Raw genomic sequence first — 18,150 nt, 5'->3', positions numbered from 1 at the left:
GCTCTTAAACAAAATAAGACAGGATAGTGATTGGCTTTGTCTTTCAAATGAAATTCTTGGAAAAAGTCAAATTAAGGAAAAAATAATGTACCCGCTACCATGGCAACTGAGGCAGTAGAGGCAGTAGAGATCTTAAAGAATAAGAAATGATAGTCTAAAGATTGCTTTAGTCTATATTTTCCACAGTTTTGACTAATATTGCCTTTGTTCCTGTAATCTTATAATCTTTGTAATCTTAAACATGGGATTATGAGTAAAATGTCCATCCCTATAAATTAATGTTTTTATAAATGTTCTGTTATTCCAAGATAGCTATGATAACATTATCTGAAAAGCTCTTGTATAGAATTGATCACCATTATGATTCTTCTCTTCCTCTCATCCTATCAGTTAAACCTGTACCTTCTGAGATGGTATAGACAAACTATTTAACATCAAATGAACTATATGAAGAGCATTAGAACATCTGCTTTGTTTGCTTGGAATATACCTTTCTTCTCTTTAATATGATATTTCTCCCAAAACTCCATGAATGTGTGCATGGAGATGAATTTATGTGTGTGTACGTTTAAGTGGGTGGATACATGTAAGTTTGCAAAGTTTCTTTCTCATTCTATTTCATATTTTTTTAATGTTTATTTATTTTTGAAAGAACAAGCAGAGGAGGGGCAGAGGATCTGAAGCAGGCTCCACTCTGACAGAGGTGAGCCTGATGTGGGGCTTGAACTCATGAACCAGGAGATCATGACCTGAGCTGAAGTTGGAGCTCAAGTGACTGAGCCACCCAGGGGCTCCAATCTGTTTCCTGTTTTTTAAAATCTATTTTTGAAGCTTTTTTAAAAAATCCATTTTCTAAACTACTAGGCAGCATTATTTAATACAAACAATATGAGTTGGTAGTTAGAATATCTGTGATTTGTACATTCTCTCTTTTTGTTTTTCATTTATTCACCAACAACTTGACTATTATGTACCAAGAAGTGCATTCAGCCCAAACTTTGAATGCTATATATACCACATATTAACTACAAGAATCTGGGAATAAGAATAAGTATTTTTTGAATTCTCAGGACTAGTCAGCAAGTCAAAATGAGATAATTACTATTAAAATGCAACCCATGAAAAGAGAGAAACAAAACATCCAGAGGAAGATGTGTCAAGTATTTCCCAAATATTTATTGGGTGCCTTCTCTATGCCTTGCGTTGTGCTGGTTTTGTTAGTTATAGACAAGAGGGTCTATATAAGGCCGCTTTTGCACACTAAGGAATATTATTTCATCTCAGACTTTAGCTGGAAATTTTGCTTCTTGATTTAAAAAATAAAATAAAAATTCTGTATCGGTTACTGAGAATTCTTTTGCATCCTGATGCGGTAATTATGGTGTATAGTAACAGAGAACATCTATGGAAACTGGACAATAAATAAAGTAAAAAAGATTGATTTATCCAGAGTGGAAATATTGGTCACAAATAGCTAAGAATTTAGCCAATTTCTAAGAAAAAGGGAAATTTAATATCAAAACTGTACTATACAATAGTATAGTGCATGTAGGGTATATCCATGTTTAAGTTCAATATGTAATATTCTACATGTAGGTCTCATGCCATAGAATAGACCCAGTATTTCTCAACTATTTATGTTTATAAAAGTCAGAACTCAGAAACCCCTTCAGATGTTATAAAAACTTAAACTATGTGGGCGTCTGGTATCCACAGTGGTAGATGAAGAAATAACATCCTGTCATAAAACTGTAATGTGAGATTTGTAAACCAGGCTAATGACATGTATTTTAGAACATGAGAGAAGCTTAACAAAATATAGTAAAATTATTGAGTCATAGAATTATAGAGTTCTAATCAACAGTATTTTTTTTTGTTAAAGGACCAAAACAAAACAAAGCTTAATCCTGAATTTCAGACAGTTTAATATTTTTAATTTAAGCATGAAGATGTTTATGGGCTATTATAATACATGTAAATATTTGTGAAAAATGTCATTCAAGCAAAGAGAAACCAAAGTGCAAAAGAAGAAGGATTATGGAAAGAAGATACCATTTTAAAATTTTCTAATTTGAGTTGAAGACAATATATATGTAGGTATGTTTGTGCATGTATGTGTACATATGTGTATGCACATGTGTATAGTCATGCATGTGTATAATGCACACACAAAACATACATGCTCATAAATATATACATGCATCTATATACCTGCCTGTATCTAGACATATATAAAAAACTTTATGAGATTATGTGGAAAAAAAAATAACCCAACACATTATCATCAAAATGTGAACTGAAAGCATATTTAATATTTTTGTCTTGTTACAAATGGAAGTTTGGAAATTTCAATATGCTTGATTTGTGTTTATTTATTTAGTCCACATAGCTACAAATCTTGAAGGATCACAAAGGGTTCTATATTTATTTACTTGAGACACTCTCAATGAGTAATTAAGTAGCTAAAAAAATCTCTTGAACTTGGAAGGAAGTCTTTGAGGCATTACAAGTTTTGTTTTGTTTTGTTCGTTGTTTTTTAATTTGGATCTTCTAATGTAAGATCTCACTGCTGGAATTGATTATACCTGTTGGTGGAGTGTCTCATTGGCTTACTACAAACACAGTGAGTGTTTCCTTTCACTTCATTCACCTGCCCTTCATTTCTGTTCTAACCTGTAAAAGGTGTCTGGCACTTCATTGCTCTTTGATAAAAATTTTTTGAATAAATGCATGAATAAATGAATGAATGAACAAAACCTACCAACCTATGCACAAGCAGCTGTGACTCTCAGGAAGGAGACTCTGAGGCAGGGTGTAAAAGTAAACTTACAGTTTTGTCTGTGTACACAGGGTCATCTTTGCTCAATCTTGTAGAAGTCATGACATGAAGAGAAGGATGCAGATATATAGAGATGCATAAATATGACTACACATTTAGTAGATAGATATGATAGATAATCTAGCTGGCAATATGTACTTAACTAGCTTCCACATGCCATCCATATGGATCACTAGGATGTATTGCCCATCTGGACTGCAAATTTCACTCCATCTGGCATGACTTCTAGCTGAACGCTTGGCTAGAGAATTCTTTGTTATCCTATAGTGTTATGGTGTAAATTGTAGTGATATCTCTCTTCCTCGTCCTTGTCTTTCTCTCTCTCTTTCTCTCTCTCTCTCATTCCTATTTTTGTCCAGTATGGCATTTTTCCTCCTGAGCATTTATCAGAAACTAACAGCACATGAACAGCCCTTTCAGTGTATTTCTTTAATTACCCAAAGTATTATCACTCTAGCAAATTTTTGAGCTTCTTATTCAATACCTGTAAATGAACAAAAAAAGGTGTATTGAATTGCTTGTCTTGAAGTAGAATATACCGAACAGTTATTTGTTTAAAAGGTTACATTGAAGGGATATAAAAAAAGTGTGAGCTGAATCCTCCTGACAATATATGGAATAGTAGACTCCAAAGTATGTTTTTGAACTTTTTATCAAATCAAGTTGATAGCATACATTTCATAAGGCTTTAAGAATAATTATTCTCAGAGGCCAAGAGGTGGATTCAATGACTTCTGGGAATCTTCTCTGTAAGTCTATTAAAAACAGTGTCTGGCTTCAGGACTTTTATTTTACCCATTTTTAAGAAAGTGTAATTTAGTTATCCTTTTACTTTCTCATTTTCAATTTCCTTCTGTAAAAATTCAAGTGGTTGAGACAGCTAGAATTAAACTTTTCTGTAGTTTGTATTCTTAATTTCTTTCTTTTGAGAAGAGATATATCTTGAGAGATTTTTGGGCGGTGGTCTGTGGGTAGCAATTAAAATGGACATCTTACCAGTACTTGATGTGGTTGGTAGACATGGCCCAGAAACTAATGAGTCCTGGCCTGAGCACAGTAAGTTTTGTTTCACATAGTAATATTGTACTATCTTTCACTTTCGAGTTAATACTTAAAATAGTGTTATTATAAATTGAACGCAATCAAACTAAGAATGAAGTTTTTGACAAGCCAAAAAAATCTTGGAAAGCTATTTGGAAAATTTAAGAAAGATGTCAAAATATACTAACCAAAAGTATGAAAATATGTCTCTACATTTTATATATTTTTTGAGATAAGAATGTTCTTACTTTACTTGATTTCATAGAAATGGGGTGTTGACCAGGTTAATAAGTCTCTTTGTTCATTTCACTTGAGAAAATTTATATATGAGAAAACACGTCTAACACAGTTACCTCAGGTGCCCTGAAATGCTTTCAGTCATATTTCCCAAAACATTCCCTGTCATCTTGTATGTCTTCATGCATTGTTCCTACTCTTCCTTCAACCTCCTGCCTTTGCCAAGGTCATTTTGATATATCCCTGTGTTAGATACTTTTCAGATGAACTCAGTCTCCTTTACATTAAGTCAGTCATTAGCACTTACTAAACTTCATGTCAGTTGTCTTGCTAGTTAATAACCTCTTAGTAATCGATGTCTCTCCCACCAAATTTAAAATTCCTTAATAAGGACAGAGACTGTATCTCTTATAATTATGATGCTAGGGCCAAGAAATAGTACCAGACTTCTATAACCAAAATGGACAAGGCAAGGTTCTGTATCCTTTCAATTTTCAGATGTGGACACCACTTTCCCTGTTGGCTACCAAGCAGAGAAAGAAAGTTATCTTCAAATAAACATTCAGTACAATTATATACCATCATTATCATAAATAGCCTGCTTAGAAAACAAAAGTTTGGGGAGGAATGTATCTTTTGGCAATTTCTGCAACATTTAGAGTAAAGCACTGTATTTAAAATAATTATATATTTATACTGTTTCTCCTTCCAGCTTACTCAACATTAATTCTTTCTTCCCCTCCCCACACAAAAACTGTGAAAAAGAAAAACCTGTACCTTTCTTGGCCAAAAAGCTTCAGAATTCCTTGCTGAAATAGTTTGTTGGTTGAGGCAAATTCAGCAAATATATGAAATTATGCCAGGGATATGTAATATTATACCATGAATATTTGATTTACTGGCCTTCTAAATAATAATAAGAAATCTAGTGAATCATATGGTCTGTATTATATCAGAACCAATTTACAGGTAAGCATAAAACACACAGGTTTTATTTGCACCATAATAATCTATTTGGCAAAAAAAATAAATAAAAATTCCTTTAAAACCTGGGTTCACAAGAAGCTTCACATTTGTTTTTGAGACATTGTTTCCGCTGATAGCTCTTTGAGGAGCAGACTTACCTGGCCCTGCCAACCATAAGAGGAAGTATCTCTGAGTGGGAAAAACTGAAATTTTTTACATACATAGCTAATTACCAAAGCTAGTATGCCTGTATACTTATTTTATTTAATTTGATAGTCATTTGAAAGAATCCCATGTAGCCTAAAAAATCAGAAGGGAAAAAAGAATATTTAAAAAATATAAGATAGCTGCTTAAATAATCATGAAAAAGAAAGCACGATTTTTCTATTTAAATTGCAGTGGTAGAGTTATAGTTAAGATGACTAATAGTTTTAGTAACTAGGTAAATCATGCAGGAGGAAAAAAAGCAGTTTTAAAAAATAATCATTTGTGTGCTCAAAGGAAAAAAAGGATGGGAACACATCAAAGGGAAATAGGAGCCGACCTGAAGGACTTCCCCGTAGCCAAATCTGGGACGATTTAAGCATCAAAATAAATTATATTGTATAATAACTCTACATATAAAATAAATATCTCTGAGTTCATACTGGTAGAAGTAAAAGTTGAAAAAATAATTATAGATGAGGCAAATCTTCTCTACAGAAAAATTCCATTTAATACATATAAACACTACCCTCCCCCAGGATGTAAAGCTTAATTTTACCACTTTCTATCACCTCTTGGAGAACATACTAGACTTAGTGGCCAAGTTCCAAAGAATAGAGTATGGAAAGGAAAACATAGTAACTTTACAGTAGAGAAACCTGGCAAACACCACCTTACCAAGTGATGGTTAATATCACTAGTGATAGGTGGATATCACATACTCCCATGATGTTGTGATGAGGTCACTTCATTAATATATGATGAGGACACTTTACCTCTGTGGTATTCTTCCCTAAAACCCATAGCCCAATGCTAATCATTAGGGAAACATCAAATAAAGTTAATAAAAGCATCAAAGCAGGGTAGCCTGTGGGATACTTGGCCAGTAAATCTTAAGTCTTCCAAAGATTATCAAGATCATGAAAAACAAGGAAAAGCTGAGAAGGTGTCACAGGCCAGAGGAAACTCAGGAGACACGGAAACAAAATGAATGTGAAACCCTGGATGGGAACCAAGAACACAAAAGAGACATTAGTAGAATGACTAGTGAAACCATAGTAAAGTCTGGAGTTTATTTAATAATAATGTACCAATATCAATTACTCAGTTTTGACAAATGTATCGGAGTAATGCAAGATGTTAACAGAGAAATCCGTTGAGGGATGTATGGGAACTCTCTGTACTATCTCTGTAACTCTTCCATAAATGTAAGATTATTCTCAAATTAAACATTTGTTTAAAAATTATCTTCTGGTTTATTTAGCAGTTTGCCGAGCAAACAATTACCTACTTGCAGAATTTACCAGAATGTGGGGGTCCTATCTAAAGAATTGAGAATCATGTTTCTGCTTCCTCCTCATTGATACAAATTTGAATCATAGTTGGCAAATAAAAGCTACAAATGAATAAAAATTTAAGTTTTGAGAGCCCATCACCATCATAGTTTGATAGTCTTCAGGTTCAAAGCAGGTGGTTCCTGGTTGTTAATTATATATAACTATGCCATCTTAGAGACATTCACAAAGTCACCACTTTGGGCTCATTCTCATCTCTGTTCTCCTGAAGTCTCCACTTTGAACCATGTGTAAATGGAGCATTTATTTTTACCTCTAAAAAGTGTAAAGTCATCTGAATATGGTCTTTTATACAGACTGAATAATCTGTGTTAAAAGACATAAAAAATGAACACGCTTTGCAGCACAGCCTATACAGTTTACAGTTTACAGTTAATGTTTTTGGATATCGACTTAAAAATCTTCATGTATCTAAAAGATAATTTTCTTTTTTTCTATATATGAGAGTTAAAGTTTGGATTTTTTAAAAACAAGTGTATTGTCCTTTTTTAGTTAACTTTGAAACTTAATGATTTTTGAGTTAAAATGGGAGAAGTAGAGTAATGATTATGCTCATATTGTGATGTGCGTTAAGAGTTCAGAAAAGTAGAAATATTTAGTGCATTTTATTTGATAATACTCCTAGTATTATATAGCTTTCCTGAATTGTATGTCTTGAGCCTTAATGTTCTAGCCAACTATAATATGCTTTGATCTCTAAACTTAAAAATATTCTTCCCTTTCAAAGAAAAGGATTTGTACAAAAGTCTAAAATCTCATTGAAAAGGCTGGGAGTAACAAAGAGATCTGGAAACATACAGAAATAAGAGTGATGGAACAATAATTTGTTGCTAAATACGGCTTTAAACAGCATACGAAACATGCTTCACGTTAGTCAGAAGAGGTCCTCTGTATTACACTGTGCGCGCTTCCCTGAAATGAAACTGTATGTTATTGGTTAACCAGGATATTTAGCATAATCACTCTGCTAGACTGTGGTGGAGGGAGGTGATTATCACTGAGAACAGATGGGCAGGTCCACAGCACTGCCAGATTCTGCACAAGCTCCATTTATTGTTGGTTCTTGCTTTTCCCCTTCTGTGTTTTAATTTTTTAAAAAACATTGTACGTTCTAAAGAACTAGCTGCACAAAAGGTCGGTGGCTGATAACCTTTCAGCTTAGATTTCAAACGTAGGAGAAAGATTCAAAATGCTATCACTGTGTATCTATGAAGGATGGGGCAGATTTCATTTTACCCTCTAGCTTCCCTCAATGCATGCACGGACTTATCTGTACGCTAAGCTCTCTGCTCTGCATCTGTAGCTCCTTGTGGATTATATTGTCTCTGTGATCAGAAATGATTTTCTCGGATATGAACACCGTTTCTGGCTCCCCTAAAGTGCATCCTCCTAATGGGACCCGGTTTTACACTTTTCAAGTAAGTGTGTTTTAAATGGCTTCACTACTTAGGAAGTTAATGTATAGTCAAACTTTTAATAAAAGGAAATATAATCAAAGGAGAACTGCAAAGTGTGCAAGTGTTAAAGAGGATGTAGGAAATGGATAATGTGCATGTCAGTTTAATCTGTTTTTTAAATATGGAAATAGGGTGGCATTAGAATTCTCTGTGAATTCAAGCAAAATAATAACGAACACTTAATTTTCTCAGGGATTTTAAAACTTGCTACTGTGTCATCCTTGAGGGTTTATGAGATGAGTCTCCTGATACTGTTATTTATGGCTATCATATGGTGAATATTAGAGTTACTTCTCTTCTATATCACAGAGAGAATAGAAGTAAGAGACATATTATGGAACTTTGAAAACTATGTCCTCTGGGCTTAGAAAAATGTTTTCTGTTTCATACACATAGCTCAACAGAATTTGTTAGTTAATTTTGTTACATGTGCGATATACAGGCAATCAATAATATAGGAAGCTTACATACCATGTTTAGTATGTGTTACAATTTGAGATCAAGTAGAAACTCATTAAGATGGAAGCTTTTCTGTGTTATCAAGAAGTCAGAATGATTTATAATATAAATATAAGTGTGAGTAACAAAGCTGTTACCTACTAAATGTATTTCAGTTGCCTGTGAATAAATCAGTCATCAGTCTGGAAAATGGATAAGCCTAAACTAAATCAGATTCTTCCTCATTTTTGTCCTCAAACTGCATCTTTGAGTACTAAGGTTTACTTTGTAATTCAGTCATTTCATCATTACATGAAAAGAGAAAATGAACCTCTTCCCTCCATATATTTTACTTTATGGGAATATAAACAGCCTGGCATTTAATTATTTTAGCTCTACAGTTACAGTGTTCTGAAAAAAATATGTATAAAGACCTAGAGATTAATATGGGAGTCAGAATTCTTTTAAAAGAGGGCTCTGAATAAATGCACATCTGATTTGTTAATGTCTTTTGCCTTTGCAAACTATGAGCAGTAAATATAATTACTCCATCTCTCTCCCCGTTTTTATACTTCTATTTTTAATCCTGTTGCCTCTCCTGCTTTACACTGATGTCTACTGATAGTGCAAGTCTGTGCTGGTACAGAATATATTCACTTCCCAGTGGCGATCTGCTTATTGTGGCAGTGACTCAAAATGCAAGTGCCCTGGGGCTGTTCTGCAGAATTATTACTTTTTTTTTTCTTTCCATACACTGAGATATAAACACTCTTTACAATATCCTGTAGCTGGCTCTTTGGGGCAGCTTTTGACATTAGGTATTCTATTCAGTCTCTTAAAGTTTAAGGGTCAGTAAATTCCATATGCTCAGTCATGACACAAGCTTTTTACAATTCCTTCGGTAAAGATCTTGCTGACACCTTTCTTGGCAGATGATTTTCTTTGAAAACACACTGGAATGATTTTTAAACACTCATTTTGTTGTTGTTGATGTTATAACGATTCATGTACAAACTCTAGGAATTTGGACAAAATAGAAATGTTGACAAATAATGAACTCTATTTCACATTTTTAACTCATAAAGTGACATTTGATCCTGACATTTATGGTAACAGGCAATGTGCGCTTAACTTTTTGCTGCTATTCGTTTTTGTTTTGGGCAGAAGAGAAGGAAGAAAAAAAGATCATTTTTTAAAGCATAAACGTAAAGATTGATAAAAGCTGACTCTTTTTATTTTCAAAGGGCAGAATTAAACATGATTAGTTTTCTTCGTTATATGTATCAACCTATTTTAAGGCAATGTATTTTCTTTGGTTGACATATTGTTATAAGAAATGAGATGCTAGAGAAGTAACAGACCATTTCTGGGGAAAAACATGAAAATGATTAGTTAAATTTTGAAAAGTGGTTCTCATTATGGAATGGCATGCATAAGTGTGTTTCAGAAACGATTCTGCATCAAGGAGTTGAGATTTTAATGCTTACTTTCTTAAAATTATTTTAGCATAAGAGTTAGCATATGCAAAACATTTAAGATAGCTTAGCATGAATAATATTCAGTTTCAGTTCCATCTTCTCATTAAATGTTCAAACTGTTCTGTCATATTTGCTGAAACTGTACATTACCAAATTTTAAGAGTAAGATTTAAAATGTATTTGACCTGAACAGTTCAAAGGTAAAAAGCCAACAAATAAGCTAAAGGATATTAAGACTTTCTTTTTCATTGTATTTTAATTTAGTCAAATATAGTCATACTTCTACATACACATGCAAATACTGTTTTTGTATAGACTATCTAACACTTAATTTAAATTAATTTCCTTATGTGTGAGATCTCAGTTCTATATTACTGTGAATATACGCGTATCTGTTTTTTTGTTTTTTTTTTTTAATTCACAGGTGCTTTGATCCTGGATGATGCCAGAACTCAATTTGCACTATATATTTAGTGAATTGTTTATCCCCAAAAATCAAGTTCTGGAGTGTGGTTGCTTAGAATTCCTTTTGGTTGACAAAAATTAAGATTAAATGCTACCATAAGAAAAAAATGGATTATAATGTTTGTGTGTATTAGAACTGCCAATTTATGGAGCTCAAATGTGTATAAGTGGGAAATCTTATTTAAAACAAATTTGAATGGATATATATATATATGTATATATGTATGTGTGTGTGTATATATATTGTGTATATATGTGTGTGTGTGTATACACACACACACACACACACACACACACACACACACTATACATAAGAATGCAGTAAATTCTCCCTAATTTTATGTCCATAACAATTATGTCCCAACGTGATTTCACATTTAGCTGTAGTGTTGCAAATAAAACAGTCTATATGCTTTATTAAATCTCTAGATCGGCAAATCATGACTTAAAGTGTGAATCCTCCCAGAGGTATTGGGGTCCAGCATGCTACCCCTCATTTTCTAGAGATAAACTGTGTTCACCTAGTGGTTTTCAGACTGTAACCACGCAGCCCTGAGACTTCATGAAAGTTTGTTAGTAGATGCCATAAACAGTAGGGAAGAAGAATACACTCTGAGGCTCTTAATGTTTCCCTATTCTGTATTTACCAGTTTTATTCGTTGGAGCTCTATGCAAGTTTTATGAACAGCAATAATAACAAACAGCATGGTGTTATCAAAAACAGAACAAAATAAAGGTTATGTACTACTTCCTCACATTAAAGGAATTTATTTCTGATGAGAGCAACTTTGTCTATTTAATCTGCAAGGAAGTTATTTCTGTTTAGAATACCTTTTTTTACCATTTAATCCTAGCATTAATAACATCAACTGCCAGGACTGTGTATAAGAGTGACTGACTCTGTTGCCCCCTGGGACCCACAGAAAACAAAATATGGCCACATAGTAATCACCATTTTTATGTTTGAAATAAATACTTCATGTATCCTCCATCCTTAAAGGATAAAGTTCATCTCTCCAGCTTGGCATGAAAAGCTCTTCATGGTCTGGTGCACACGCAACATACTGCTAATTTACTTGGCTTTGCTCTCCCAGAATACTGTCTGTATACTTCTGCTGCCCGCCTCTTCCATGAACCTGCCCACTGGGATTTTTTTTGTTTTGTTTTGTTTTCTTTTTACTTGAAGACTCATCTCAAATGCCACCTCTCCTGTGAAGCTTTTACTCATTCACCTCATTTCTGCAGGCTGTATTAAGTTGCTTCCTTCCCGTTGCTCCTTTGCCTGTGTGTACAATCATTGGAGCACTTATCACTCTTTGTCTTAATCCCCAAGAACATTTTATCAATCTGTGTCCCTAGCACATGGATACTGCCAGTATCTCTGTTTCATAAGCTGGGGGCATATATTAGGAAGGTAAATGATAAAAATATGAAAAATTAAAACAATCAGCAACAAATTCTTTTTTTAATGATATAGGCAGCAGGTGAAGCATTACTGTTAAAATATCTAAAGTGTATATAAAGGTAAATTTAATAGTAAACTTTTGTGTACTGCTGTTCTTCAAAGTTCTTCAAAGTAGGTAATGGTTACATGAGTAATCAAGGAAAAATGTTAATTTTATTATTTTTAAGATGCATTTTTATGGCAGCTAGACAAAATCTCCTTGAGATTTTCTTCTATCTCTTTACCATTCCTTATTACTCAGGTTTTTTTTTTTTTATATTTCATCAAGAGAGATTTAAAATTTCATTAGTATCTAGATTTCCCATTCAGCAGATAGGATTAGCACCCAAAATAAACAGAATACTAAAAAGTAAGCTACTAATTTCAATTGCATGAAGAATTTTACTCAAAAGATTTACTGATTTTTAGTGTGGCACACCATATCTTTGTTATTGAATGAGGTTGAGATAATTCTGGCTTTTTAGCAAAGAGCCAGATTTTTTTTTTTTTTTAACATCTATTCTTTTGGTACTACCTAGGAGTCCACTGTTATTTTTCTGTTATTTGGAGCACATTGTAACTTCTTATTGTTGATGATTTTGAAATGCATTGAAAGTATCTAGTAGAACACTTGGCACATGCTATGTGTTAAAAAAAAAAAAAAAACAACAAAAAACTGGGGCAGCAGGGTGGCTCAATCAGTTAACCATCCGACTTCAGCTCAGGTCTTGATCTCATGATTTGTGAGTTTGAGCCCCGCATCGGGCTCTGTGCTGACAGCTGAGTGCCTGGAGCCTGTTTCGGATTCTGTCTCCCTTTCTTTCTGCCCCTCCCCAACTCACGCTCTGTTTCTCCGAAATAAATAAACATTAAAATTGTTTTAAAATAAATAAATAAATTAATTAATTAAAAAGAAATAAATAAATTAGCCCTATAGAGATAAGAAAGGCCCCATAGCTCCAGGGTTACATAGCAATACAGGCAGAGATCCCCAGCTAAATGAGAGAATTGCGTTTTTTCTCTATCATCCAGTTGTATGCAGTCATGATTACGTGTGGCAGAGATACATAAGAGGTGGAACAGATGGACTAGCATATTCAGAGGCACTTACTGGTGTGTGGGAAAGGCAGAGTTTAGTATAACAGGAACATAAACTGGAGATAAGAAATGGTTAAAAGTGAAGTGTGCAAACTCAAAAATTAAACATAAATTTGAATGTCATCCTCAGTGATCTTGGACTTGAGATTTAAGGATTTTCAGTGAGGATTGACAAGCTTGGAGTTGCTGTTTAGTTAGAATTTTGAACTGTGCCTTGGCTTGATGATAGGACTAGAGCAGAGAGAACAATTCAGTAGCTTTCAGAAAAATTCAGATGAATCTTTATGATTTCTCTGCGCTACAGATGAGAACAAACACTAAACTGATACTCAGAAAAACTGATGCACACAAAAAGATTTCAAATAGTTGTTAACAGTGTAGAGTAAATAATGTAGTTTCTGTCTGAAATCAAAGTTATGGGAACCCAAAAGTCCATGCTCTTTCCCTTATAGTCTGCTGCCTGTAGTGTTGATATTTAAATATATTAGCAAAAGTATTCCAAGCTACATAATTTCCAACCTCAGTGATCTATTTATTTATAAACATATAGAAATCTGCTCTACCACTAAAAACATTGTACTACAGTCTCGTTGTGTGTGTGTGTGTGTGTGTGTGTTTAACTTAAGGTTTTCATTTAGTTACCCCTCCTCATTTTATCTTTACTGACACGACATTCTCCTATTGGAAAGGCATTTTTATAGTAACCAAACTATATCCTATACTATATCCTATTACTATATTAGTAAACTTATATCCTGAAATTGTACTGAATGACAAAAAGAGAAATCGGGAGGGAAAGCTCTCCTAAATACATGCCTGTATTAATTAAATAATACTCTGGACATCAGTGAGACCAACCAAGGGAATCAATGAATAGCCCTTGGAGCTTCATGTAGGAAATCATAATTCTTTAACCTGCAGAGGTTTCTGTTTATTGAAAATCTGGTGGACTATATGTTCTGTGAGTACCGCATCCTTCTTTTCACTGTTAAATCACTAACACCAAGCAGAGTGCTTGGCACACAGCCATGATTAGCAAATAATGTTGAATTGATTAGCAAGTTGAAAGGAAGAATGTCTTGTCCTGCATCATGTAGGCATTACTGATAGCCTGATATAGAATGACCTTCCCCTAGGAACACATAAATGGTTCTAAGATTCCCAGGCTGATGTCCACAAATATATTTCACTTATACCTAGCTAAAATAGCTTCATTTTTCAGGTAGTGTCTGGAGGGTAGGGTAATTGGAAGTAGGGAAATGATTGAAGATGCTTCTGAGATAATCATTTCATGCACCAAGCGCAGTGCCAGGTGGTTAGTAAGGGCTCCATAACCAGCAGCAACAGTATCAGAAGCAGCGGAGATGGGGTCTGTGGACCACACTGGAGGTGGCAAGGATGAGCCAAAAGAAATTAAGCATGAGGGAAAAGCTATTAAGAGATACATTCTGAAGAATTTAACTTACTGAATATAGGACACAAAAGAGGACAAGGCAAGATTACCCCCAAAGTTTCTAATGAGGGAAAGAAGGATATGGAGGAGGAACAGCTTTGAAAAACAATATATTTAGTTCAGTTTTGGACAGATTGAGTAGACCAGTTGGAAACACAATTGTGCCTCTCAGGAGAGAGGTCTGAGTAGTAGATGTAAATGTGGGAGGCATCTGCTTACAGAGTAGAGAACACTATGGAAATGGATGAAATGACTTTGGCAACGAATGAGGTGAAGGGGGCAGATGGGACATGAAATCCTTGGACATATTGACCTACTCAGAAGTATCATTATGGGTATATGTACTTGGTTTATTTCATAAACATATTTGGAAGCCTTCTCTTTATCACTCCTCCTTGAATATCACCCCTGAATCTAATTTTAAAAAAAAAGAAAGTAAGAAAAAGAAAGAGAAATGAAAGCAAATTAGCCCTACAGAGATAAGAAAGACCCCGTGGCTCCGGGGTTGCATAGCAATTCAGGCAGAGGTCTCCAGCTAAATGAGAGACTCTTGAGGTTTTTCTCTGTCAAGTTAGATGTTCCTGCCTCTTTATGTGTGTGTTTGCTTTATTTTGTGAATGCGTTTTGGAAGCTAAAATTCTCTTTCAACCCCCTCCTTGAATATCATTCCTGAACCTTAATTCTTACACTTGCGTAAAGTAATTGACGTATATCTGTTATACTGCTTATGATACTGTGTGTAGTTTTTCACTTAGCTCTTTCTAAGACTGGTCTGTGAACTCCTGGAAGCATAAAATGTATTTTACTTAGCTACTTACAGTTGTTCATTGACACTTAGCCTAATGTCTGTTAAACAGAGGTTGTCTGTATTTTTTGAATGAATGGATGAATTCATGTTTAAGTTGGAGACTGCCTAAAATTAATTCTTCTCTATTAATTCATGAAATCATTAAACACATGTTGTTGAGTATCTCCATTATGCCATACTTTTACAATGGTGAGCAAAACACCTGGTTTCTGCACTTAAAAATCTTAGAGTTTCCTCAAGGAAAGTTATCCAAAAAGTCACGGTAGAACATTATTTGGTTCTCTGGAGTAGACAACCAAAATGCTTTGACTTTAAAGGTACGTATAAAGATAGTTTTATCATAACTTGGAAATTTAAATTAAATAATTCTGTCTCCAAATCCACTTTTAATTCTAGTTCATGGTTAACTTTTCTACTGTTACCATATTGGTAACAGTAAAATTCCATAATAGTTAAGATTGTGTCCTTTGGAATTAAACACAGGATTGAAAACCAAGTTCTGCCATTTATGGGAGTGTGGCTATGAGCAAGAAGAATCATTTCTGTATTTTTGCTTCCCTTAACTATTTATTGTAAAAGAGTAAGTCATGAGGTCATCATTAATGCTAAGTAAATTATTTATGAAATCGTGTAAAGTATTTCCTTCTAATAAACATGGCCCTCAATCAAGGTTAGCTATTGTTGTTTTTAAGGATTAATGAACTTTCCAACTAAAAGCATAATTTATTTTACAAGTTATATTTTTTCTTTTGGTTTATTTTAAATTTAGAAAAAATTAATGCTAAGAGAGCAGATTTTACCACTTTATGTACAGGAGCTTATTAAAATATATTTAATTAACTTTTCAAGATCTTAATTTTATATAAAATAGTTTTGTGCCTATAGAATGTATACTTTTGGAGCATTGATACTACATATCCTTTTGAAAATGTACTTGGATTCCTTTTTATAAATGCATTCTTTATTATCACTTATTATCATCTAAAGTTTTGCACACATGCAAATGCAAATTTAAAATCAACGGTTTGTGAAATCGGCTAATGTAGTATAAAATTCACAATATCTAAAAATTCTTAGAGAGTATCTCACTTTGTATGTTGGGTGCTCCATATACTATGTAAAGATCTAAAGTAGTTTATGCTACTGGGAGCCAGCAAAATTAAATCTTATTATTGGCAGCAGAAGCATCTGAGAATTGCTGAGCATCTCACAAATAATGAGGCATTTTAACAGTACTAAAAGGTGTGTAATGTGTTTAAAGAATTTCACAAAATGATGTGTTCAATCACAAAGCAGAGTTGGCAAAGTTAAATGGAAAGCTGAACGATGTCATTAAGAAGAAATTATTGTAACCTAGTTCCTGTTGCTTAAATATTCACAATTTCAGTTATGTTGGTGGAAAAAAAATACAGAAGATTCATAGAAAACAGCATTACACTTAGTTTTTCTCTACCAGGTACATTCAGTGCAAAAGTGACAGCTCTGAACTACAGTGTCATTTTACGCTGTTATATAGTATACTGTTTCCCTTTATTTGTTTTTCTTATTTAGCATAGCATTAATCTGTTTTCTAAAATGATCCATCTTTGAAGTTATGATAGGCCTATAGAAAGCCACGTGTGTATTTTGATTCATGTTAAAAGAGGAAACCTTGTTTGAAATCCTAAAATATATGTTATTGTAAAATATTATATATTTATTATATTTGAAGAATTATACATTATCATTGTTAAGCTACATTATTTGTTTAATAGCATTTTGTTTAGACATTAAAATAGTTAATGCATAAAGAACCAAATCATTCAGGGCGCCTGGGTGGCTCAGTTGGTTGAGTGTCCAATTTTGGCTCAGGGCATGATCTCACGGTTTGTGAGTTAGAGCCCCGCGTCGGGCGCTGTGCTGACAGCTCGGAGCCTCGGAGCCTGGAGCCTACTTCAGATTCTGTGTCTCCCTCTCTCTCTGCCCCTCCCCTGCTTGTGCTCTGTCTCTTTCTGTTTCTCAAAAATGAATAAATGTAAAAAAAAATTAAAAAAAAAAGCACCAAATCATTCAACACACCTTGTTGAGTATCCCCATTATGCCAGACTTTTACAATGGTGAACAAAACACCTGGTTTCTGCACTTAAAAATCTTAGAGTCTCTTCAAGGAAAGTTATCCAAAAGTCATGGTAGAACAGTATTTGGTTCTCAGAGTAGACAGACAAAAATGACAGAAGTTATAATTAAGGAATAATTTATTTTTGTATAGATTTTAAAATACAGTTAAGGTATGTTGAAGTGCTCCCTCTGGGAGTCAACATGCACAAATATAAAACAGGTGTAAGTACAGAATTCTTTTTATTAATATTATTATTGAAGTATCAAATATTTGAAAGACATACTTTGTTTCTCAAGAATATAATTACTTCCCAGGGCATCTGGGTGGCTGAGTTGGTTAAGCGTCCAACTTCGGCTCAGGTTATGATCTCTCAGTTCATGGGTTCGAACCTCGTGTTTGGCTCTGTGCTGACAGCTCAGAGCCTGGAGCCTGCTTCTGATTCTGTGTCTCCCTCTCTCTCTGCCCCTCCCCCATGCACTCTCTCTTTTTCTCTCTCTCCCCCCCCTCAAAAATTAATAAACATTAAAAAAATTTTTTTAAAGAATATAATTACTTCCTGTTGCCAGTGCATATTCTTTCTGGGAATTGACATTGGAATTTCGGATATTATGTTATTGACTACAGTTTATTTTATCCTTCCTCTCTTGTGGATCAGTGTTAAAGATCCTTAGAATTGTTATAGCGATTCTCAAGCTTCGGAATATGTAACTATCCAAAATGCAGGCTACCAAGTGCCACCCCCAGAGATGATTCAGAAAATCTGCTAAGG

At 34.0% G+C, this 18,150-nt stretch overlaps 1 protein-coding gene across 15 annotated transcripts in view; it reads left to right on the top strand.

Annotated features, from left to right (window-relative positions):
• The window catches only part of PPFIA2 (PTPRF interacting protein alpha 2), a 472,924-nt gene that overhangs the window by 147,041 nt on the left and 307,733 nt on the right, over positions 1-18,150 (top strand). Inside the window, exon 1 of one of the 15 annotated variants that reach the window (XM_027071166.2) lies at positions 4,921-8,060. The exons of 11 other annotated variants lie outside the window; for them this stretch is intronic. In XM_027071166.2, the coding sequence (XP_026926967.1) occupies positions 7,980-8,060 (81 nt within the window). In that variant the 5' untranslated portion in view covers positions 4,921-7,979. Of the gene's footprint in view, positions 1-4,920; positions 8,061-18,150 lie in introns of those variants that run through there. 3 more of the 15 variants (XM_053226539.1, XM_015063655.3, XM_027071165.2) reach the window with 3 other exon arrangements.

The sequence above is a fragment of the Acinonyx jubatus genome, chromosome B4, assembly GCF_027475565.1.
Source record: "Acinonyx jubatus isolate Ajub_Pintada_27869175 chromosome B4, VMU_Ajub_asm_v1.0, whole genome shotgun sequence".
NCBI lineage: Eukaryota > Metazoa > Chordata > Mammalia > Carnivora > Felidae > Acinonyx > Acinonyx jubatus.
The sequence above is the reverse complement of the archived record's forward strand: the minus strand, read 5'-3'. Positions and strand labels throughout refer to the sequence as shown.